Below are 26,360 nucleotides of genomic sequence, written 5' to 3'. Positions count from 1 at the left end.
GACTATAAGTACAGAGTGAAAGGTCAAGTTTTATAAGTATTGACTGTTCAAGTGGTTAAATATCTGAAAACACAAATTGACATGAATCCAAAATACACTGACGATTGTGCTGTCAAACAATGAAACTATCTATCTATTAACAGATTGTGGGGATCCCTGCTTCATCTCTCTCTCTCAACTAAGGGGTTTTTGGCCTGAAAACGTTGAAGACCCCTGTGTTAAGTAATTATTATTTTACCGACCGTCAGTCAGTGAATCTGTAGTTGACTGTTTAACCTGTTGGGTGTTTATAGTACTGTATTTCTATTTTCTATAGCTGGCTAGATATTACAAAATGTGTATTGTTTACTCGTACTCTATCACTGCCATTTGAAGAATACTTGAGCACAATATTGTTTAAAAACGAATATTCAGTCATGCGGAAAAGGCTAGTTTCCTCTGCTTTCTAGAAATATGGAAGCTCACATTTTTTACAGCCTCGGGATAGACTTCCAAGTTTTAGTCCAGGCTTGTTTTTTGTAGAGTGGGCCTACAGGCTACAGCACGGATGTGTATTATTATTACCTGGTGCTACATTTGTCCTTAGTAACTTATTTTTCTGCTAAACAATTAAAGGAAGCTCGCATTCCTCCCACACTTAGTTCAACACACGGTGAGGTTTCAATTAAAGTAAAGTGTGCGTGTACAGTATGTGTGGTTTGTAAATGCGGTCGTTAGAGTTTAATAATAATAAATATTAATAATCTCTATTGTTTCCAAAGGGATATTTGTCTTCACAAGTCTGTTCAAAAAACGACAACAAAAACAACAACAACAACACATAACCATATACCAGTAACACAAAATAACACATCACACAGACAAATCATGAGGTCCCCACTGTTTGGGAAAGTACAGTCTGTCTGATGGCTGCCTGATGTCTGCACGACATATCAAACAGTGAGAATGGGTTCTGTCGCTGTCTTGTTAAAATCAGACCACGACAAGCAAGCTAGCATTTCCTCATGTCATTTCCTGTGGTGGTGCAATTTCTTTCACAGAAATGCTTTGTTGGCTTACACGCAACAGTACTGGTTATGAATCATGCAAAAGGGAGATTTTTCTTTTATTCACAAGAATTGGCCTACTGTCATAACAAGTCCTATGTCCTGCCAACAAGGCCAGTTGTGCAACAGTTAGACAACCAATTTGATTTAATTGATTATAAAAAACAACCAATAATCGATTTTTTGTATAACACATAATCAATTTTGGGTGCAAAAAAGAATGTAGCCTTTTTTTCTCTCAATGTGTTTTACAAATAGCGAGAATAGCAGATCTAGTACATACTCACAATGTGTCATAAGTAACGCAATGTGAGCTTGTAGATTGGCTACAAAACATGCTTCTCGAATATTATTTACTTAATTAATCAAGTAAATAATTGATAGTTGCAGCCCTAAACAAGACGTACCAAATGCGTTGTCAATTCAATGTCGTTTTTCTGCCACCTGAAAATCAGTTAGTAACCAGCACATTTCACATGTTAAACGGCTGCAGCTGTATGGACCAGCACACTTCAGTTGAACAAGTTGGCGATGCCAAATCAATTGACAATGGGATGATATTGAGTGAAGGATTAGATCTGGTAAAAATCTGGTTATATTTAAGTGTACACTTGGAGTAGCCTGGAGCCAGCCTGTTCGCTCCGTTCCGCGTTTTGTATTGTCTCTACGCATCACAGTCAGAAAATGACTCGGTTGACTCGCACTTCTGAATGTCCGTTGTGGCGTAACGAGGTCGTTGCTGATTGGGTGGTGTTCCAATTAATCAGAGTAGGGTTAGGGTAGCTACGTCATCAGCCAGCCAATACAGACTTGTGTATTTGTCCCGCCCCCAGTGGCACCACAGACCAATGGAAGCCGCGGTGGCTGGAAAGCCACGTGGTGTTGTTCCAACGAATCAGACTAGGGTTAGAGTTGCTCCGCACTACAGCCAATCGGAAGCCGTGGTTTGCTGCGACCGTTGGAGATACAAGGCTTTCCAGACTGCGATGCGGAGAGACTAAACAGATCGCGGAACGGAGCGAAACAGGCTGGCTCCAGGCTACATTTGGAGTGCTCATAAGGTTAACACGATTTAATATTTATACAAATAACATTGTAGTGCTCACTCTGTGTCGTTGAACTGACTTCAGTCCCTGAATGCTGCAAACAAAGACAATGTCTCATTCAAGACAGCCTACAAGATGAAGAGAATCTGTGTGTGTGTGTGTGTGTGTGCATGCGTGCGTGTGTGAAGAATAACACTGTTGTAGGTCAGTTTAGCCTATAAAGCCTAATTCATGCTCCGTCCCTCGCCCCCAAAAACAGCAGACCTACAAGCTCACAGCGCATTGCATCCGCGACACGTTGTGGGCTTGTAGGTCGGCTCTTTTTGTGGCGCGGCAAAGTAAGTACTATGAATCGGGCTTAACACCAGCGGTTGCTTTCTCACGGGGGAGTGAAATGAAAAAGAAAACTCTCCCCAGAAGCCTCCCCAGGCTTCAGGGGTGTCACACCAAATTCTGGGCCCTGGGTACAAGGATTCACTCACATTTTGTGCTTTAACTATTGAAGAATAGCAGATATACAAGGTGCAGCGTTGTGAGCTTGTAGATCTGCTATTTTTGAAAAAAATCGTGAAGATTTGTGCAAGTCTTTGAATATTTCAAATCCTTCTAATATGTTTCTATGTCAGTGGTGCTCAAACCTATTCTTCAAATGGCAGTGATAGAGTACGAGTAAACCTTGTGAAGGACCCCCAAAATGATATTTATTTGGCCACGGACCCAAATCTCAAAATGTTTAGTTCCAGGGACCCCCCCCAGAAGCAAAATTTGAGTTACAAATGTTCGTTTGAAAAATACATATATTGAAAGATTTGCACACATTTTCACGACTATTCAAAAATAGATATACAAGCTAGATACAAGCTCACAGCTTGCAGATCTGCTATTTTTCAATAACTAAAGTATAAAATAATAAAACCTTGCGCCCTACTAGCCCTAGTAACTCAGTAGGGCTGTCACGATTATGACATTTTACATGACGATTAATTGTCACTCAAATAATTGCGATTAACGATTTAATTGTGTTTTTGTCGTTGACAATTACATTTCTGTTTGGCTTGTAGGCTTTGAAGTTGCACATGGCAGATATGACACATAACCTAAATATACAAAGAAATTGCTGACATATTTGACAACTTTATACTTGAAAAAGAACCTTGATAGTGGAAATAGCCGATCTAGAAGCTCACAACGCGTCGCACCGCGACGCGTTGTGAGCTTGTAGATCTGCTATTTCCACAAATGTTTTACTTTTTTTTTTAAATATGAACATTTTTCAACATGGAAACGATTATGACGATTATGATAATCACTATTATCTCAAATAATTGTGATTAGACGACTATGTAATAATTGTGACTAGCCCTATAACTCAGTCCCACTTCCCCCCCCCCCCCCCCCCCCCTTGTGACGCCCCTGCCTGGCTTCCTGCGAGCACAACGCAGGCGCGGCCTGGTGCTTAGTGAGTGATGCACTGCAGTAGAAGCACTCCAGCTTACAGCTGAACAGGTGTCTAGCTGCAGCCGAGGAGGGGAAGAGCAGCACGGCAGCCAATGAGAACACGGGAGGTGGAGGGCCAATGCTGGTTAAAGTCATAATGGGAGAGTGTTACTGTGTGCGTGCGTGCGTAGCGTGCGTGCGGTGTGTGTGTCTCGTGTGTGTTTGTCTAGCTATACTTATGGGGACTAAACGCATGTTCACGCAGTCACCTGCAGGGGACCTCTGACAGTGTGGGGACAAAATGGTAGGTCCCCACAACTGTTAGGTTTAGGGATAGAGGTTAGGGTAAGGCCACAGGACTTGCATAAAAATGAATCTATGTATCTATCTATGAGTCTATGTAATGTTCCCACAGGTTGCAGTTACTATCGAAACCTCCACCGGCTGTCAGTCTGTCTGTCAGTCAGTCAGTCAGTCTGTCTGTCTGTCACATGTGAAACTTTTCCCCTACTCATATCTCCGCCACCGTTGCCGCAATCCATTCCAAACTTTACACACACACTCCTTGGCTGCCAAACCACAACCTCCACCCCTCATTTCTCACATGGCCCTCTTCTAGCGCCACCATGAGGCCGATTCTTGCAAAACACATTTTTCGACACTGCTCCTACAGATTTTGCCCTAAAATCATGCAAAGCAGTACACAGTATCTCTACAGTCATGTCATCATTCATCAACACAGATCTGTCCCATTTCCCATATTCCCCCCTGATGGTCGCTTATCTCCTGATTAGGGAGTCTTACTGGTTAATAATTGTTATTATTAATATATGTTTTATCGGAAAGGGTTCCAGTAACACATGTAATATCAGAACTCGGTACCTCTATAGCCGTAAGGGCAAGGTCAAGAACACACACTGGACGGATAAAAAGAATCATGTCACACGGAACGTGTCACTGTTTTCTGTTACTTTGTGATTGTGGAATGTGTTTTGGCTTGTTAAACTTAAGATAGACAAGAGCCTGACGACCTGTCTGCATGCCTCCTGAACATAGGTTACACATGGATATATCAAAGGCCCGTTGAAATGTTAAAATACGGTATAAAACATTGAGTGGTAGACTACTACAGTCAATGATTAGTCCAGGGTTGATTATTAATTTCACAGCTGTGTGTGCGTGTGTGCGTGTGTGTGCGTGCTTGCGTGTGCTTGCGTGCGTGCGTGCTTGCTTGCGTGTGCGCATACAAAAGACCAAGTACAGCCTACTGGAGTGGAAGTTGGATTTGTGAGGATGCAGTTTATGGCCTATTGTGTAGAAAGACTAATGGGTATAAACTTTGCTCTAACGTGTTGTCCTTTAACCCATTACAAATGCCTGCAAACTGATAATCTTATCAGCTGGTGTGCTACACATTCGCTCTCGGCTAATTTACGGCCTGCTGTCTGTGCATGACCCTGGACCTCATATGACTGTGACCTCTGTCTGAGTCAAGTATACACAAGGCCCCCAGACAGACAACCATGGTTAGGTTATGGAGTCTAGGAAAGAGTCAGTCAAGGCCAATTGTATTCATACAGCACAATCTTCTATTTGCCTAAAAATTCAAAGCTTCAATTCCAGTGTTGATTTCGTCGACTAAAACTATGACGAAAAATGTTTGTCGACTGTGTTTTTTTTACTGACGAAAACTAAATAAAAACTAAGACTAAATATATTGACAATTTTGTCAACAAAATAAAAACTAGACTAAAAAGTTTGGGAGGGACTGGTGGTGAAGAGAGTCATTTTATGTTTGGTTGCTCTCCGGTGTTGCGTGCTGAAAATAGCCGATCTACAAGCTCACAACGCGACGCGTTGTGAGCTTGTAGATCTGCTATTTTCAGCACACAACCAAGTGTAAAATCGGTCATTACGATGCCATCAAGGCCCGGCAAAATACATTTTAGTCAACTAAATCAACTGTAGATTTAGTCGCCTAAAATCGTATGATATTTAGTCGACTAAAGCTTTCAGGTGACTAAATTATGACTAAAACTAAATTACATTTTATTCAAAAGACTATGACTAAAACTAAATCAAAATTTCCTGTCAAAAACAACACTGTTCAATTCAAAGTGGGAAGGAGCACCATTTATGGCTTTTCTTTCTTTTCTTTTTTCAGTCAAGGTAATTCCGTTAAGGGCATTACATTCAGAGTTTAGAAGTCTTATGCCTATGTAAACATTGCATTTACTGTAGTGTGCCATTAGCCTTTGCTTGCTTAGCCTACCATTATCAAGCAAAGTATTTGCAGTTGTTTTGCCACCTTTTGCACTCCAAAGACGGCATTTACACTGGAGGTAAGCCGAATTCTTTACAAAGGCCCAAAGACGAATATCCTTGTCTTGTTGGATCTCCATTTGCCTGCAAAAAAAAATAGGTGTTATTTATGCCTAAAGGGAGTTCAATCAGCCGTACTTTTATTAGATCTGGGATTAAATTCACAGTTTGGACACAACATAATTAAGCACTAGTATATTGGCATTTCAGCTGTGTCACACTCACACAGCCAATTAATAAAACAAATAAGTTGGAGTTAACAGCACATATGAATTACAATTAGCAGTAGTACCACAGAAGAATAAAACGGGTAAACAATGCTGCATTACATTGTAAGAAATTAAACAAATTCACGAGCTAAGAGGTACATTATACCGTAATTGCCTATTTAAGGTAAATAAATTGGTATCCAAGTACAGTATTTGATTTGTTTTGCTGTTTATCCATATACAACTCTACTGATGGATTATTATAAGCATCAGTATGCTTATTGACCAGCTATATGAACGATGCTTGAATTACTGTCCACCGAGCCCCATCTAAAACTCCATGCAACCACTACCTTCCATTCTCCACACGTGTGTGCACGCACGCACGCACGCACACAGTCAACCTTCTACCTCTATGCCGTGCGAGGTGGTGATGTTCTCAGTTTAAGAGGCAAGAAATTTAATTCAGCTTGTGAGAAATACACCGTGTTTTCCCCGCATCCACGCTTGGCTAGTTCCTAGCTCCTCCTGTGTCCTCAGTTGCACCTCAGAGCAGCACCCAGCGGTACTGGAGAATAAAGATGAATACCTTGCTGTGTGTGTTTTGCAGCAGTGCATATATTTTGAGCTCCTCCTGTCTCAGTGCCTTTCATGTCTTACCTAAAGCTAGCGTGCTTGCTGCATATGTTTACAGTAGATACAGTATATACCGTACAATTTCTTGCTCAATTGTACTCTTTAGAACGGGTAGTCGGGTACACATTATTGTGTATCATTATTTTATGCTTTAACTATTGAAAAATAGCAGATATACAAGCTCACAGTGCGGCTGTGAGCTTGTAGATCTTCTATTTTTGAAAAACTGTGAAAATTAGAATTTTGACCCGATTCTATAAGTGTCTTTTGAATCCTTCTAAGACTTTTTGAAAAACCTATGTTTCTATGTCAGCAATCTGGCCAGCCATCGTCAAAGAAAAGGTCCTTTTCACTTAACTGGAGCTCAGTTAGTCTGTTCTTGAGAGACTACTATGTCAGTAGTTCTCAAACCTTTTCATGTGAAGGACCCCCAAAATGATATTTATTTGGCCACGGACCCCCATCTCAAAATATCTAGTTCCAGGGACCACCCAGAAGCAAAATTTGAGTTACAAAGGTTTGCTTTGAAAATACATATAGTCAAAGATTTGCACGCATTTTCACAACTTTTTCAAAAATAGCAGATCTACAAGCTCGCAGCGTGCTGTGAGCTTGTACTGTATATCTGCTATTTTTCAATGGTTAAAGCATTCAATAATTTTAGGCCTAAATGGGTTAAAGCATTGCATAGGCCTTTGTCCCATTCAACTCAAATCCTCCCAGCTCCATTTTGCTTGAAAGAAGTGTGTTAATTTGAAACCAGGTGCTTCGAGGTCGGATCGTTCATTTATCGGGCAAACGAATCGCAAAATTACCACAGAGGACTCACTATCAGCGTCTGCCAGCCGTGGCTGAACAACCGACATGGCTCTTATCTCCATTTCTCTCTCTGTCTCTCTCTGTCTCTCTCTCTCTCTCTCTCTCGCGTCCAGCAGAATGCAGTGGCGTACCCGCGGACCCGGCCCACTGTGATGTGCCCTCAGAGACAATAATGAGGGGCCAGAGACGGAAACAGCGCCCGTGAGGCAGAGGCGCCCAACAACAACGCCGATTCCACCGCCGCTACAGCCGCCGACGCAAAACTCCTCCGTTGCTGCGACAGAGTGACAAAAACCACCATGCCTCACCTCCCTTCCTGAAACCAGCTGACCTCCAGAGTCACCCATCTCCCTCCCTCCCCCCGCTCTCTCCTTTCTCTCTCTCTGTCTGTCGCTCTGCGCGCTGCATCGGCCACCATGGCGACCCCCTTCCTGTGGAAGCTGTCGTCCCAGAAGCTGGGCTTCTTCCTGGTCAGCTTCGGCTTCATCTGGGGCATGATGCTGCTGCACTTCACCATCCAGCAGCGGGCCAGCCACGAGAGCAGCTCCGTGCTGCGCCACCAGATCCTGGACCTCAGCAAGCGCTACATCAAAGCCCTGGCCGAGGAGAACCAGAGCGTCATGGACGGACCCTACGTGGGCACCATGACGGCGTATGGTGAGTGCCTTGGCCAGTATGGGTTTTCGTTTTTTTTTTATGTTTTAGGACAGGGTTCCCCAATTAGTTTTCCCCAAGGGCCGAATTATGTCTAGGGTACCAAGCCGAGGGCCACAACATTGTTGCAGGGGGCGATGGTGGCGTTCCCACTACTCCAGCGACAGTTTTCGTTGTTGTCAAGCACACAACGCCTCGTGGTGCGAGGCGTTGTGTGCTTGTAGATCTGCTGTTTTTTTACTACTTTTGTGCGACGGCCTTGTATGATTTGCGAAAGAACGTACAAATTTGGAGATACGAGATTTCCACCCGACAACGACGATATACTATGTTGTTGCTGCTCTTATACCACCATTATTACTGGGGTTGGTGTGGGCCAGACAGTAGCCCCTGGGCCACCTATTGGGGAACCCTGTTTTAGGACGTTATTTGATTTATTTCATTATTTTTTTATTAGATCATTTTAGAATGTTTTATGTCATTTAGCAATAGAAATTCCAGGAATCTCTGTATGTTTGAAGTGCGGTGTCGAGTGTGAAGTTGATTGGATAAGCAGTTCTGCAATTGGCCCACTCTGAACGGGCATGCGTTCCAAACGGCGGCCATGCCCCAAACGAGCATGTAATAGTATAAAAGAAATCACAACTGTGTGAACTGAACGGTGGAGGCTGCACGTGTGTGTGTGTGTGTGTGTGTGTGTGCGCGAGTGTGAGTGTGCCTGGCCTGAACAATAGCGCCCCTACCTTAACGTGTGGGGTCAGAAGAGGTATTGCAGGCTACATACATTTTGCAGGCTACATACAGACACACATACATACATACATACATACATACAGACACGCATACACACACAGCCCTGTTTAGGCAGTTTTAGAGTTTGTGGAAACAACACAACTCAACACAACAAATGGTGCAGCTAAAATATTGATTGATTGATTGATTGATTGATTGAATACTTTATTAGCAGTTTGAAACACACATCATCAAACTCCTTAAAAGGAGAAAGTGCCAATAAGTATTAACAATGACATTATGTGAATTATGCCATGAACCGTTGCAAATATATTTATTCTCTCTCTGGGAGTAGCCTGGGAAATGTCTAGCCTTTTTATGTTGCTTGTACAGCCGGACCGGACCATAATAATAACCTAATGGCACGCACGTCCATATCAGGCCATCGATAAGTTATTCATGCCATTAATAGACCCGTATGGGTCAATGGGAAGCTTCATTAGAAACTTGAGATTGGAATTGATTGTACTCTAATGCGATCACAGGGGATCTAGTCTCTGGAAAGCGCGTCAGTCTGGGAAAAAATGGCAGTGGCAAGCCGATATTCTTTGCTGTGTTTCTCTTCAAGGACTGTCCAAGGCTGCTGAGCCGTGACAGTAATACTGTCCTGTAGGGGTGTAACGATATAGTAACTGCATCGAAATATCGTTTTTAACTTAAAAAAACGAAGTATATCGAAATGAAAACAGCTAAAATCGAATCGTATCGTTTTATGTTGTATCGTATCGAATCGGCAGTGCAAAGAATCGATTGTATCGATACTACCTACTTGTGCATTGTATTTAGTATTTTTAGGAAGAAAAAATGAAAAGGAGGGGTTTAATTACTTTTCCTTTCCATATAGCTATACTGGTCTATCGATAAATGTGTGTAATCTCGGTGTTCATGTCAAGGTGCAGGTTTGTCAATATACAATATCCATGTATTTGGCAGATAATCACTGTGTTTACTTATTTATATCCATAATAATACATGTTTCCCTTAAAAACCTGCACTATCCACACCTTTCACACAGATTACATTTCTTTGCTAAATGGTTACTATATCGATTTTAAATCAATGAATCGAATCGTATCGTATCGCCATGAATGAACCAATATCGTTTATGTATCGTATCGTCAACCATGTATCGTGATATGTATCGAATCGCTATTAAAATGTATCGTTACACCCCTACTGTCCTGGTAATGGACATTATCAGCACTCACCTGTCAAATACAGTGTATTTTACTTCAGGACATACAGTACATACACTATAATTTCTCAAACAGAAATATTAAGCTCAATGCTAAACTGGTAAGGCCAATATTGTCGTGTGTGTGGTTGTGGGTGTGGGTGTGCGTGCGAGGAGATGTTATTTGCAGTGCTGTGTTCTACCTGTCATGCGGGTATACGGAGTATGCTGTGAAGATTCTTTTTTTTTTTTAAAGAGTATGCCCTCGTGAACCTTTCAAAGTAGCGGATCTGATAGGCATTATGCACTGGCGTTAGGGCTGTCACGATATGACATTTTACATGACGATTAATTGTCACTCAAATAATTGGCGATTAACGATTTAATTGTGTTTTTGTCGTTGATAATTACATTTCTGTTAGGCTTTTAGGCTTTGAAGTTGTACATGGTAGATATGACACATAACCTAAATATACAAAGAAATTACTGACATATTTGACAACTTACTACTTAAAAACTAACTTTGATAGTGGAAATAGCCGATCTACAAGCTCGCGGATCATAGATTATAGTATGCCCTTAAGAAAAGTCTAGAACACACCACTGGTTATTTGGAATAGAGGGAATCCGCGTGATATCATCATAACCAGAGGTTATGCGGGAACGCTTACCGAGTGGCAAAAACACTACTTTCTGGCCTTGACAGCCCATACATCCAAACAGAAAAGTCCTATCTGATAACGTTAAACTCACTTTGCCACTCGATTTATCTTTCACTTTATGCATGCGCAATCGCGCATACCCTCTATAGAATGGCTTAAAGTGCCTGTCCTTAGCTTTAGCTTTTATGGGGCCATCAGCAAACATTTTAGCACGGAAATGCACTGGCTTGTCATCAGCACTCGATCTTGCCATTAAACATTATGGGACAATTGCCTCCCTTTTTTTGTTCTAAACCTTGCAGAATGCAAGAATTCTCTCCCCAACAAAGAAACGACTGCCGACTGTGAGCTATGAGAGCAGGGAGAAACCACAGGGACTCAACTCGCTAGACTCAACTCGCTCGATTTAAAACAACCTGCTCGGCCTAGCACTGGTAATAACCCATTTAGAAGGGGTACACATTATTGTGTATCATTATTTTATGCTTTAACTATTGAAAAAATAGCAGATATACAAGCTCACAGCGCGGCACCGAGTGCCGCGCTGTGAGCTTGTAGATCTGCTATTTTTGAAAAATCGTGAAAATTAGAATTTTGCCCCGATTCTATAAGTGTCTTTTGGGTCCTTCTAAGGTTTTTTGAAAAACCTATGTTTCTATGTCAGCAATCTGGCCAGCCATCGTCAAAGAAAAGGTGCTTTTCACTTAAATGGAGCTCAATTAGCCTGTTCTTGAGAGACTACTATGTCAGTGGTTCTCAAACCTTTTCATGTGAAGGACCCCCAAAATGATATATATTTGGCCACGGACCCACATCTCAAAATATTTAGTTCCAGGGACCACCCAGAAGCAAAATTTGAGTTACAAACGTTCGCTTTGAAAATACATATAGTCAAAGATTTGCACACATTTTCACGACTTTTTCAAAAATAGCAGATCTACAAGCTCACGCTGTGAGCTTGTATATCTGCTATTTTTCACTGGTTAAAGCATTCAATAATTCTAGGCCCTAAATGGGTTTTAATTTTCCCACAAACACTTATACCTCTAGGAGTATCTCCATTTTGGATATATGTAGGCCACATTCTTCTAGCAACAAAGCCCAAAACGATCACTTATAAGTGCTGCTCGTTACACTCGGTGATCCTCACTTCTGGGGAAAACAGAGGAGGCGTGTGGATTGTCAGCGGCCGCCAGGCGCTTATACTGTTTGTGTGCAGGGACGTGCTGGCCATTGGGAAAAGCGGGACAACTCCCGAACGGCCGGTTCATTCCCGGCCGGTCCAGGCCGGCCATTAGGGAAAATAAATAAATAAAATGTCGCCCATTTTTGTTCCATTTTGGGGGCTGGGCGGCCAACAAAGTAAATCGGCACTGTCGGGGCAGAAACCTCGTATCTCCAAGTTTCACATTTTTTTGCAAAGCGAAGCCCTGCTTCATCATACAAGGCCGTCACACAAAAGTAGTGAAAACAGCTGGTCTACAAGCACACAACGCCTCGCGGTGCGAGGCGTTGTGTGCTTGTAGATCGGCTGTTTTCACTAGTTTAAATCATTTTTAAAATGATAAATACAAAACAAACGGTTTTGGACATACAAGGTTTCCACCCGACAACAACGAAATATAACTCATGTAATTGGCCCACTGGCTTGTCACTTTGTCACAAATCGTTGAGTAGCAGCAGCGCTATAGAGAGAGATCTCTCTCTATAGTGCGCAATGAGGGCCTCTCCAACTCTTTTTCCCGGGCTGAATCAGGGGCCCAGCATGTCCCTGAGCCAGGCGCTTATACTGTTTGTGTGTGTGTGTGTGTGTGTGTGTGTGTGTGTGTGTGAGTGATGGTGTGTGTTGGTGTGTGTGGTAAGGGGAGTAGGCAATCGGAGACACTACATCTCTTCCTCATTAAACCGCAGGTGTTCGGGTGTATTGGGCTGCTAATCACCCAAATCCCAGAGAGTGCACAGGGAGCATTAAACTGCTCACGCGTGTCTCAAGGTACATGCAAAGCATATGCAAAGTTTTCAGGCAGCTGTCTCGACAGACCTTTGGCAGAACCCCCCCCCCCCCCCCCCCCCCATCACCACCACCACCACCATTATAGGCTTTACTGTTGTATTTCTATCGGCAGTGACGGTTGACCTTAGGGATGGGCGATATGGAAAAATACAATATCACAATATTTTTTCTCCAAGCTGTATGACGATACACAATCTTATCATATGGTTATTTTTCAAGTTACTTAACTCTTATTTTTTTCAATCCAATACAATATATTGTTTTGCTATTTTACTTACCCTGAGCTGCTTGTAGAGACGTGGGTGGTCCTGGCTTATTTTTCTGGTGACTCAAACTACCCTCCTAATACGTGAGCAGGCCGTGTTTTTTCAATAACTTTTTTCATTTATTTTTAATAATTCTTTGGGAAAATAGAAAAAATGTAATACAAAAAATAATTATAAAAAATATATGAAAAAACAGCCTGCTCACGTATTAGGAGGGTATTATTATGAGTCACCAGAAAAATTATGGGTGTTTTTGATGAATCTAGCATGGTTTAAATGGAGTTTGAAGTTACAATGGGTGTGTGTGGGGAGAGGCCCTGGGCCTGGAGGGTCTGGTAACATTTACATCAAATATCTAAATATCAAATGAAGCAAATTAAAAACTGTTCAGGGTGTTCATAAAAGCCTGATTAGACGATAAAATTACCAAAGGTTTTTTGAAAGTGGAATATCCCTTTAAAGTTTTTAAAACTATATTTTTATAGTTAAAGTGCTCAGTGTGAATGGCCCTTTATGCTAAAACAAAACCACTTCCAACTTTTACCACGGCATTAGCAAGCTCTGTTTCCTTGGAACTGGAGGCTGTCCAGACTCCAGTCTGCCTTCTTTCTTTCTCTCATAACAAAGATCGCATCTCGATGGCACTATTTTCTTCTTCTTTTTTTTTTTTTCATAAGCTGCACACACAGTCCGTTATCTGCATTCTGCCCTCTGAAATCACATTGAGATCCATTTTTGTGACATGGATCAGATATCACAAGGGGAGACAGAGTCCTGGGACATTTCCTGCCTCTACTCCCCAGCATTAATGGTCAGTCCTCGATATGGCCCTAATGACTTTATGACTTCCTCTTTCTTTGCTACCCTCCATTAATTTGAGCTGATTCTGGCAAACACACCAGAAGTAGCAGAGAATGACCCAGAGCCAGACAGCTGCCACTATTGTCACTCTCACTCAATTCATATAGAGCTTTTACAATTTTTTAATTTATTTTTTTATAAATGCTAATGAATTCTTGGGACGACGACAAATTTATTTCCAAGTTTTTCGCCTCCATACCAAATTTATAAATGCTAATGAATTGATATAAAATAAAATGAAATTGTAATGGAGAAAGTTGTGGCAAAAGAAATGTTACAAAGCCGAAAAAATATATATTATGGTGTTTGAGAAGCAAGTTCTAATATACTCTTCATAATCTTTTATTGCGACCGTGAGGTCGCAGTTTACTATCAAAACCTCCACCGGCCGTCCGTCCGTCCGTCCGTCGGTCACACGTCACACGTCACACCTTTGCCCTGCTCATATCTCCGCATCAGTATGACATCACACTGCTGACATCAGTATGACATCGGCAGCCATAGTTACACCTGGAATGTTGAATCTCCATATATGGAGATAACCTACGCATCACACAAAGTCTGACCTCACCAGCCCATACTTGGGCATGGACGACTTATATCTCCATATACGGAGATGGCCATATATGGAGATACGATGACATCACAGAGTCCACAGCTGATGATGTGGCGTGATGTCATACAATACACAAACAAGCCCTATATAAAGGGGCAATTCTCACCAGGGAAGAGAGCATTCCCCACTAGCTGAGTATCTTAACACTTATGTTGCAATGATTTTTTCTCTTCAATGTCTCGCGTTGCCATGGTTACCATAGACTTCCATGTAATTGTGCAATTGTGTAAAAAGGGCACGCCCATGCCTAGATGATGCACCACGTGTGTAGATGCTGTTCACAGCTTTCAAACAAAAAATCCGCTTGGAAATCCGTTCAGGCATTCATGATTTATCAGCCATTATGTTTTCTTCAGATGTAAACAAACATGGCTGCCATGTTTGAAAGAATGAGTTGGTATGGGGGTTAAACATGCAATTTCGCGATCGCGATCATGCCTAATACATTTCTGGAGAAAAAATTTGAAAAAAAAAATTTGAAAAAAAAATAAAAATGTTTTTTTCAAAAACGGCCCAAACTCGGGAAACTCGGGGTTGGCACAGCGGTAGTACCAATACAAACTCGGGAAACTCGGGGTTGGCACCATATGTGTTAAGATGGTTGGATGTGATGATAAGCTATAAGCTTAGTTGATCCTGGCGATAAGGTCTGAGTCGAGGAATGCTCTCTTCCCTGGTGAGAATTGCCCCTTTATATAGGGCTTGTTTGTGTATTGTATGACATCACGCCACATCATCAGCTGTGGACTCTGTGATGTCATCGTATCTCCATATCTCCGTATATGGAGATATTTGCTAAGGTAAAAAACATGGTTGCTATGGTAAACAGTTGGTTAGTAGGGTAAACAGTTGGTTGCTAGGGTAAAAAACCATGGTTGCTATGGTAAACAGTTGGTTGCTAGGGTAAACAGTTGGTTGCTAAGGTAAAAAAATGGTTGCTATGGTAAACAGTTGGTTGCTAGGGTAAAACCATGGTTGCTAAGGTGGTTGCTAACGTACACAAACTTCAATGAGTAACCATGGCAAACTGTCAACTGCCCGTATGTCTTGATAATTGGTAAAACAAACTTTTGGCCTATTTGTGGAGATAAGCGACCAACGGTCGCTTATCTCCCGATTAGGGAGTCTTACTGGTAATTTAAAGCGATATGTATTAGTGTGACAACTTCTCGCTGTATTATACTTCGCTGTACAATGGTGGTGGCTTCCAAAAACAGTGAAAATAGCAATATGTAAGCTTGTTTACATGTTGTGAACTTTTAGATCTGGCATTTTCACTTTTACACACTCAGACACGCGCAAGCACGCATGCACGCGCGCATGCACGCGCGCACGTACACGCACGAGCTCGCTCTCAGTCACTGGAGAACATGTCAGTACCTGGAGCTGCTCCTGAGGCAATGTCACAAAATCTGTCACAGAAACGCAGAATCTTCCCTCTTTCATTGTAAGGAAGAAGTGCATGACAGGGGAGTGACGGGTCATCTTTCCTTCTCTGACCTTCCTGAAAGTCAATCTGTGAGGGCAGACACACACACACACACACACACACGCGCGCACACACGCACGCACGCACGCACGCACGCACGCACGCACGCACGCACGCACGCGCACACACACACACACACACACACACACACACACACACACACACACACACACACACACACCATTGTTGTTTTGACAGCAAATTTTGATTTAGTTTTAGTCATAGTCTTTTGAATAAAATGTAATTTAGTTTTAGTCATAATTTAGTCATCTGAAAAGTTTGAGTTTTAGTCTAATTTTAGTCGACTAAATATCATACGATTTTATGGCGACTAAATCTACGGTTGATTTAGTCGACTGAAATGTATTTTGGCATGCCTTGATGGCGTCGTAATGATTGATTTTACACGACGCGTTGTGAGCTTGTAGATCGGCTATTTTCAGCACACAACACCTGAGAGCAACCAAACTCTCTCAGCACTCTTCAGCACTAGTCCCTCCCTAACGTTTTAGTCTAGTTTTTATTTTGTTGACGAAATTGTCAATATATTTAGTCTTAGTTTTAGTCATCACAGCTTAGTTTTTATTTTGTTTTTATTTAGTTTTCGTCAGTGAAAAAAACCTAAAGCAGAAAAAAACATTGTAATGCAATTGTTTTTACTAATATCGTGAGTAATATTGACATCCAGGTATTCAACAACGTTATCAATATCTCCCAGCCTTTTTCAGGGCAAGGAGAGAGAGAGAGATAGAGAGAGCAAGGGACCGAGTGGTGCGCGAAACGGGCGGCAGTGTGCAAACGTGACTGACATAATGTGAGGTTGATTTTCTTATTCACGCGCTCCGAAAATCACTCCGATATTCGGCCCGAAAAACGCAGCAGTGTGCAACCACCTTTACTGCACAGAGCACGCTTGAGAAGGGAAATGATGAATTCCACAAGTTTATGTCTACTTGAAATCACTCCTCTACTTATTGCCTATGGGCTTAATAAACACAGTCACACATCCACAATTTGTTCTATGATCGTTCCCTCTAGATTAGATTACAAGATGATGATTTGTTTGTTTATTTTTTGTTAAACACTACGTGACATGTAGGGCTAAAGCGAAATGCAGTAGGATTTGTGTTTTGGCAATTGCATTGTCACTATAACAAATGTGGAGGCAGGCAGGAGATTGTCCTTGGGCAGGCCATTACTCATTTTGGTCACCTGAGGCTGACAGAGGTGGTGGTAGCCTTTTTCAGCAGGCTGGGTCTTAAAACCGCTAAACTAACTACACCGCGTTACGCACCTTCCTTGTGTGTGTATTTTATTCCTTTAGTCATTTCATCCATCCATCCATCTTCAACCGTTTATCCGGAATCGTGTCGCGGGGGTAACAGTTCCAACTGAGACCTCCAGATTTCCTTATCCTGTGCAACTTCCTCCACTCTCAGGGAGTATACCGAGGCGTTCCCAAGCCAGTTTGGAGATATAATCCCTCCATCTGGTCTTTGGTCTGGTGTAGAACCGCTGCTCCTACACTTGGAAAGGAGTCAGCTTAGGTGGTTCGGGCATCTAGTACGGATGCCCCCCGAGCGCCTTCCTAGGAAGGCGCTCGATGCGCGTCCCACTGGGACTGGGAGGAGACCCCGTGGCAGACCAAAGACCAGATGGAGTGATTATATCTCCAAACTGGCTTGGGAACGCCTCGGTATACTCCCTGAGGGAGTGGAGGAAGTTGCTCAGGATAAGGAAATCTAGTCATTTCATATTTCATAATTAAAAATAAATAAATGTGAACCCAGAGGAACAAGCTGGCGGATGAAATGATGTTTGACCAAAAGGCTGACGTTCGTCTCGACACCTTTCCACTGTTTGAACTGTGATGCTCTCTTGCTCTTAATCTCGAAATGCTTTTATTTTTTCCCCCGTTCTATTAACGGTTTTCCCCTCATCCCCCTGGACATCTGTCGTTTCCGCTGCCGGACGTGAAGCGTTTAAAATGGCATGATGTCGCTAGTGATCTTCTGACAGGAAAAGAACAGATAAAATGACATTCAACACGGAGAGAGCACTCAGCAGCATAGAAATATGGATTAGAGACCCACACACACACACACACACACACACACATCTGTCGACCTCACCATGACTGAATTAAGATCTCAGTGAGAGGGTTTGTTCGCTAACGGGGGAAGTGGTGGGGTTGGTGATTCCCTCTGCTCATCGTTCATGATGTTACATTTACTTATTTTCCTTTTTTCTAGACTGCCAACAAAACATTTGCACGCCACATGACATAACCGCTGGTTTTACCATTTTGTCAGTGATATGTTTTTGTTTTCTAACTTCACAGTTTAAGGGGAGAGCCTCTGTTTTCTGTTTGTTTCTGGTTCATGATTACATTTAAATATTCACTATGTGTAACTTTACTTTTCTACCCCGTATTTGAACCTGGGACTCCTGCACGTGTGCTGACATGTTTGCCGCTGAGCTCTAGCTCAGCAGGAGAAATGTTATTTAGAATTTGTGATATAGGATTGTGTCAAAGGTTGTGTCAAACCAGACACATTATCATTCAATCTAACAGAAGCACATTTCTCCTTTTTTATTAACGTTGGAAACCTAGTTGGGGGACTTAAGGATATCTCGCGCTAATCAGTCTAAAAGCGCGAAATTTTGCACAGATGTAGCTCAGGACATGCTCTAATGATTTAGCTAGGGCGCCCGAGTCGGCGACCTTTGGGGTCGCCACAGCGGCCAAATCAAATTGGGCTCCCATTGACTTTCTATACAGGAGGAAAATACCCAGAAAAACTTTTTTTTTTCTGGGTATTTAAGTAGGATCTGAGGGGTCTAACTAGGGGTTTGTCATCATGCTGAATCCATTGCAAGCATTTGTTTTGCACAAAAAACATTCCTTGGGCTAGAAATGGCATCAGAAAACGATGCATGTATGGGTGAGCATTCATGTTAGTCGGAGGCCTTAGGGTTTTTTTTCTCGTGCTCTAATGATTTAGCTAGGGTGCCCGAGTCGGCGGCTTTCGGGGTCGCCACAGCTCCAGAAAACACCCAAAAAACTCTGAAAAGTGATGACTCATCACTTTTCATCACTAAACCATCGTTTTCTTGGGCCATTTGTAGCCCAAGGAATGTTTTTTGTGCAAAACAAATGCTTGCAATGGATTCAGCGTCATTACAAACCCCTAGTTAGACCCCTCAAATCCAACTTAAATACCCAGAAGAAAATTGTTTTTCTGGGTATTTTCCTGCTGTATAGAAAGTCGATGGGAGCCCAACTTGATTTGGCCGCTGTGGCGACCCCGAAGGTCGCCGACTCGGGCGCCCTAGCTAAATCATTAGAGCATACCCTGGGCTACATCTGTGCAAAATTTCGCGCTTATAGACTAATTAGCGCGAGATTACCATGTCATCTCCCTTAGGCCTCCGACTAACCAGGAAATACCTAGCCTCGCAACCACAGACATAGAAAGGTAGACGCCTCTTCCGGCTGGGGGGTGCTGGTCCAAGACTCCTGGCAAGCCTCCCAATAACTCTATGCAAGCCTCCAGAATTCTGAGGCGGGGCTCTTGGGAATTCTGAAGGACGCTTCCTTGTGCGTCACAGAATGGGAAGCTCGGTAGTCCAATCAGATGCAGTCCTGGCAGGACTCCCTCTTTCCCATTGGAGGGGGCAGAGTGCCTTCCGCAGTTCCACAGTTATGCACTTCCGCCAGGGGTGTTTGACCAGTCGCGCTAATGAACTGCAGCGGTGGAGGAGGTATCTAGCTTTTTATATCTGTGCTCGCAACAGCCAGACTCTCCCAGGGGAGAGTCTGGGAGTTCTCCATAGACAACGCATTACGCAATGACGTAGTTACTTAATTTGACTGACAGGTCCAGTCAGTAGCCACCAGCGCATCAAAACATCGTCGGCAGAACAGCAAATACGTCTTTTCCAGACAGAAATTCCAAAGGTGCAAACTGTTGTTCGTTTTTAAGTCATGAGATGACGTTGATTTCAGATAAAACTTCGCTTAATGCAGCTTTTATTTGCGATTTGTGAACTTGCGTCGGACATGGGGACCGCCATACAAAATGTGAGAGCTGCAGCAGCCGCTCGACCAATCAGGAGCGCTGTGAGGCGGGTAACTCCAAATGCAGCCATTTGATTGGAAATTAGAAACCAAAGTTCTAATAAACTAGCTCGGGATGGCCTGCGAGGCTAGGAAATACCCCCATTAGAAAGCATTTTAAACATGATTAAGTTGCAAGTCATAAGTCGACTGTTTCCGTCCACTTCGTTGAAATTGACCCCGTTATGAAAGCATTAATGAAGAGGGATCAAATCCCTGCAGCTATCGACTTTATTCACCTCGCCGATGCCCCTGTGCTCTGCTAATACTAACTGGGCATGCTCTCCCTGCCACTCCTGATGCCTGAGTGCTCGACTCAAGCTCGCTGTGACAACCCACTGAAGGTTTTGTGGCTCCGCTGACAGACGATGCGTGGCTAATCAAAAATTCCTTCGTGCAAACATATCCCCAGGCTTACATACTGCATGTTAGTGGCTATAATGACACAAATTCATGGTTTTTTTGGATACTATGACCCGTAGTGTTATTTACTGTATAGTACTTGTTTTTTTAACCCATTTAGGCCTAGAATTATTGAATGCTTTAACCAGTGAAAAATATCAGATATACAGGCTTTTTACCTCATGCATGGACTAAAGCTGCATTTCTTTTATTTTGAAGTTTTTTATTCACATACATATTATGGACGCAATGCGTACATCAGCACGTGTGCGTGATCATTGGATCGTTGTCTCAATAACAAGCAGGTGGCCATACTGGTCACAACTAGTCAAGACGACCTGCCTTACCTTACCCATCAAAAATGGCTAAAGTGGCTAAAAAAAGAAAAGTCGATGCCGAATGCCGGGTTTTCAACAAGAATTGGAAGTATTTATTTACTGAAGTCGAAGGTAAAGCTGCGTGTTTAGTTTGGGGGGAGTACTACCTTTTGGCCCGGCCCTCCACACTATTTTCTGTTGTTCATGTGGCCCCATGGAAAAAATAATTGCCCACCCCTGGTCTACACCCAATCTGGCTTACCATCGTCAAAAGAAAAGTTCCTCTTCCTTCGCGTAGCAGAGAGTCTGTCCTTGAGAGACTAGTCTAGACCTGACACTACGTTTTTCTTTTCTTCTTTTTTCCCCCCCTATAACTTTTGAATGCATGTCAACACGTTCATTTCAACCAACATGATCCCAGTGCCATTTGGCTGCAGAGGCTTAATGCCAGTTTCAGATGCAAAAAACACAAAAACAAACAAAAAACCTTGCTGCTTTCATGTTTAATTTGGGAAGTGTTGATGTTCCTGAAGTGGATGTTGGAGCTGTATGCATTGCTCACTGGCATTGTCTTCATTTTAATATAAACCGACGAAAGGATGCATTATGGCTTTCAACGTATTCCATCACAAGATGGCCCTGTGTGTTATCATAAAGATAATTGGACTTTCTTTCAGTGACAACAGAGAGCCTAAATGGGTTGCCATTTTAGCAACACATCATTTTCTCTTGCCCGCCCTTGTATTCCCTTGCATATAATTGGTCCCCCTTTATAAATGGTAATACATGCACCTACACGATCTGACTGTGATGGTGGAAGTCTCTTGGAAGGTGGAGCGGCATGCTCAATTGAAGCTGAAATATTGAAATCACCATTGACCAATGCAATTTCTCTAAAGCAATCTTTCTTTTTGTTGGAGGGAAAAGAGTTTCTGATTGCCTCTTACAATAAGGTATTATGGTGCTGGGAGCTAGGGGGTGGAGGTGGGGGAGGGGGGGGGGGTGTCTGTTGCATACAAATAAGTCAGATGCTGAGCCAAATCCCAAACCTTACTGTGAAACGTAAAGATTTTGGGGGCATTTTTAAAAGTTATTTAAAAAATAAATAAATGGCAAATAAAAGATTTTCCCTCCTGTGTCACAGTTATTTAGCACTGTACTTGGTACACTCTTTTCCCTCCCTTCTAGACCAAATCTTGTAGCCTAAAATAACAGATCTACATGCTCACAACTCGCGTTGCAGTGATGCGTTGTGAGATTTCAGACCTGCTCTTCTTTTTTCCTTATTTTTCTACAAGATATTTTTGGGGGCTATTTATGCCTTTATTGATAGGTATACAGTAGGTCGGGAGAGGCTCTATGCATATACGCCATTTTGTTCTACTTCCGGGTGTCTTTCGACTTCCTTCACAGGTGTTACTGATGATACTAATGAAGGCTCTGTTTGATTTATTGTACAGTGGTTCTTTCATTTCAAGGACCCCCATAACTCTGTACAAATGGAATCAACAGAGTTACACACCTGTATGGGGACATTTGGAACCCACTCAATGACACATTGAGACCCACTGGTGTAGCAGAGTGTTTCCAGTGAGCCAACATGCACACTATCAGCACCCTGACGCTGTTTGAGCAGAATGGAACAGACCCTTCATTAGTATCATCGGTAACACCTGTGAAGGAAGTCGAAAGACACCCGGAAGTAGAACAAAATGGCGTATACGCATATAGCCGTCAGGCCAGATTACCAGCCTAGGTTCCTGGACCACTACGCCAGTGGCCCAGTGTAGACCGGCTACTTTCTGCGGATGTTCCCCCCAGATTAGGGATGCTAGGCTCAAGTAATTAACTACTTTCAGCCCAATAACCTGGCGAGGCATCAGCCCTCCGGCTTTTCTAGTCGTTTATGCTCCACCCGCTTCTGGGTATCTGTATACCCCCCCCCAACCTACCCACATCGATTGTGTATCCCGTCTAAAAGCAGGCAAATGCTGTGACATTTAGTCCCTTTCCGCACATGACAAGGTTCTGGCTGTGCCTTGCCAGGGCCTGTTGTGCCCTCCTTGCCAAGCACACTCTGACGTGATGAAGGGTGGCGTGTCAAATGCGGCACGTCCTGGGAAAATGTGGCGCCCGCATGCGACGTGGCACCCGATGAAAGGGCCGATAGTTGGGGGTTTGATTCTCTGCGAAAGCACGGCGAGCGGCTCTCTGGTTATCAGGTGAGCGTTATGTTATTGATTTTAGCCTGAAACCGACGTTTTTAATAGTCGTCACAAAAGATTCTCATCCCATCAGCCACAACATCGCGGTTGTTTGAGGTTATTGTTTACTAGGAAATAGGGGTGGGCGATATGGAAAAATACAATATCACGATATTTTCCCCTGCTGTATCACGATACACGATTTTTATCACGATTTTTTTTCGCGTTGGTTTTGATGGTTATTTTTCAAGTTACTTGACAAAAACTAGACTAAACTAGATGCTTCCTGTTTAGCGGCTGCACAAAAATGCTGTTTTCTCCGGATTCTCTTCCTTTTTTCATTTTTTTCTCAAAACGGCAGCCTCTTCTACATGCCGTAACACAAACACTGTGGCTTAGAAATGATAAAAAACGGTCCTGACTGAAAGAAAAGATTTTCGCGAAATAAACAGGACATACTCGGATTACATTTACTCGGATTACTTTTCTCGCCAGTACTCTCGCCGGTAGGTAAAATGACGCGTTGCCATGGGCACCAGCAAATTAAGACAACAAAACCACGTGGGCGTCCGATGTGTTAACAGCATGGGTTTGCCGCTCTGACATCATGCTCTGGCTTGATGTCCCTTTTATGCCCATATATGGAGATCGCTGATGTCATCACGAGTCACACTTGCAAATTAATTACGTCCTTGTCCGTTTTATGCCCATATATGGAGAATCCCTGTCCCGATGTCATCAATATTAAGCGCATATTTGGGAATGCCCATATTTGGTAATGCCCATATTTGGGCATGTTCTGACATCACATTGTTGACTATCATGCAGGGCTCTGGTGCAACTGGTCCGATATACATCACTGGCCAGATGGCCAAGAATTAAAGGGCGAGGTCGCATGTCGCCCTGAGGCGTCTTACTAGTGTTACGTACTGGTCGTAATGGGATTTTAGAGCAACTTCGGTCCCCTTCCTGTGAAATATCATCGCAATTCACCCAACAGGATGAGACAGACATCACAAGGACTGAGGCAGAAAAACAACAACTCCTTGGATACAATACAGAGATGGTGCCCTTTTAAAATGCCTGCTCTTCCGCGCCCCCCCCCCCCCCCCCCCCCCCCACCCCCCCCCCCCCCCCCCACACACACACACACACACACACACACACACACACACCCCTACCCCCTCCGTCGGCGGCCAGTGTCCTCTGCAGACAGACACTCACTGTAGACAGTGGATGCCCACCGAAATGCCATGAGCCAAATTAAGCGGCAAGGTCATTTGTAACGGTACCGCGCGTCTCCGGGTTTTACGTTCAAATAAAGCCCCTGAGCAGCACGGCAGCGTGAAATCCAGTGATTTACTGCGGTTGAGGAGTCAAAATGAGCGTCCTTGTTGTTTTTGTCTCCATTTTCTGAGAAAGAAGCAGTGCCCGCCCCTTCCCAGACCAAATTCATATTCTCCGCTATTAGCACATCGGACGCCCACGTGGTGTCAACGCGCCAAACTCTTTCATGTTTACGTGCGCCCACGACGCGTTCGACGCGTTGTACAGTAAACTCTACTGCACTTGGCTACCGCGGTGATGAAACAAACTCCATTTCCCAACATGCAGCGTGCAATTACGTCACCCGGACGTGCTGTCTGTCTCGTTGACTTCCTGTTTAGCGGCTGCACAAAAATGCTGTTTTCTCCGGATTCTCTTCCTTTTTTCATTTTTTTTCTCAAAATGGCAGCCTCTTCTACCTGCCGTAACACAAACACTGTGGCTTAGAATTGATAAAAAACGGTCCTGACTGAAAGAAAAGATTTTCGCGAAATAAACAGGACATACTCGGATTACATTTACTCAGATTACTTTTCTCACCAGTACTCTCGCCGGTAGGTAAAATGACGTGTTGCCATGGGCACCAGCAAATTAAAACGTCAAAACCACGTGGGCGTTTAATGTGTTAGGGAGGAAACTCGCATCTCCTTTTTTTTATTAGTTGAATATTCCTCATATACGAATGCTCTATTTTTTACTCATTGTATGACACTGACAGTGTCACGCAAAAGTAGAAAAACAAAGTAGCTTTTTTTTTGGTGTTGCTATATTTGAACATTTGCGCAAATCTTCGCCGACAATATCATGCCCAAAATAGGGTAGTGAGGTTTAAAGTGGTTGACTCTGTCTGTGGGTTCTGTAAATATTTAACCAAGGAAAAGTATTTACAAGTTTTCCCCTTGACAACGAAGATAATATAATATACACGACAGTGTATGTTTATTATTATGATTAGCATTGTAATGACTGTTAAACAGGATGTGTTCTCCCCAGTGCATTCTTGGGCTGTGCTCTAGCTAGAGTCTAGCCCACACATTTGTCCCACGAGGAAGTATTGATAAAAATATCTATTCTAGATTATATATACAGTACACCAGGGATCTTCAACAGGGGGTCCGGGACCCCCTCAGAGTTACTACAGGGGGTCCTCCAAATCTTCCAATCCTTTTTATATTAACAACTTGAACCCTAGTGTCCATATTCGGAGAACTGTTGCCAACAATAGCAGATCTACAAGCTCACAACGACTCGCGCTGCGAGGCGTTGTGAGCTTGTAGATCGGCTATTTCCGGGCAAAGAAGTTTGGTGAAGAGGGGAAAAAGAGCAGACTAAGTACAGAGTAAAAGGTAAAGTTTATTAGGTAATGACGGCTCAAGTGGTTAAATATCTGAAAACACAAATTGACGTGAATCCAAAATACACTATGGAATCTATGAAAAGGTTGTGGGGGTCCCTGCTTCATCTCTCTCTCAACTAAGGAGTCCTTGGCCTGAAAACGTTGAAGACCCCTGCAGTAAACATTAATTTGTAATGGAGTCACTCCCTTCCTTGCGCCACACCCTGGCGTCAATATCTCCCATGGCAATAGGTCTATATACCTTACACTGGAGACACACTCTACAATTATCTGGAGGGCGATGCAGTTTTGTAAGATCCCTTTGTCACGTAATTGATGCCAGAATTCTACACTGTTGTGATCAAATCCCTTCATTCATCTTTGGGTAAGAGCTCTCTAGCTGTCTAGTCAGCAGGGGCGTCACAAGGGGGGGAAAGTGGGACTGAGTTACTAGGGCCCAAGGTGGAGGGGCCTTAATTATTTTATGCTTTAGCTATTGAAAAATAGCAGATATACAAGCTCACAGCGCGGCACCGAGTGCCGCGCTGCGAGCTTGTCGATCTGCTATTTTTGAAACGTGGTGAAAATGTGTGCAAATCTTTGAATATTATG

At 43.1% G+C, this 26,360-nt stretch overlaps 1 protein-coding gene across 1 annotated transcript in view; it reads left to right on the top strand.

The window, feature by feature from the left end:
- Positions 1 to 7,931: 7,931 nt before the first annotated feature.
- The window catches only part of mgat5 (alpha-1,6-mannosylglycoprotein 6-beta-N-acetylglucosaminyltransferase), a gene marked incomplete at both ends in the record, with an annotated part of 195,562 nt that continues 177,133 nt past the window's right edge, over positions 7,932 to 26,360 (top strand). The window contains one exon of the mRNA XM_080720798.1: positions 7,932 to 8,172. Within this exon, the coding sequence (XP_080576924.1) occupies positions 7,932 to 8,172 (241 nt within the window). The remainder of the gene's footprint in view (positions 8,173 to 26,360) is intronic.

Source organism: Nannobrachium achirus (genome assembly GCF_963921795.1).
Source record: "Nannobrachium achirus genome assembly, chromosome: 24".
NCBI lineage: Eukaryota > Metazoa > Chordata > Actinopteri > Myctophiformes > Myctophidae > Nannobrachium > Nannobrachium achirus.
Note: the sequence above shows the minus strand (reverse complement) of the source record. Positions and strands in the feature narration are given on the sequence as shown.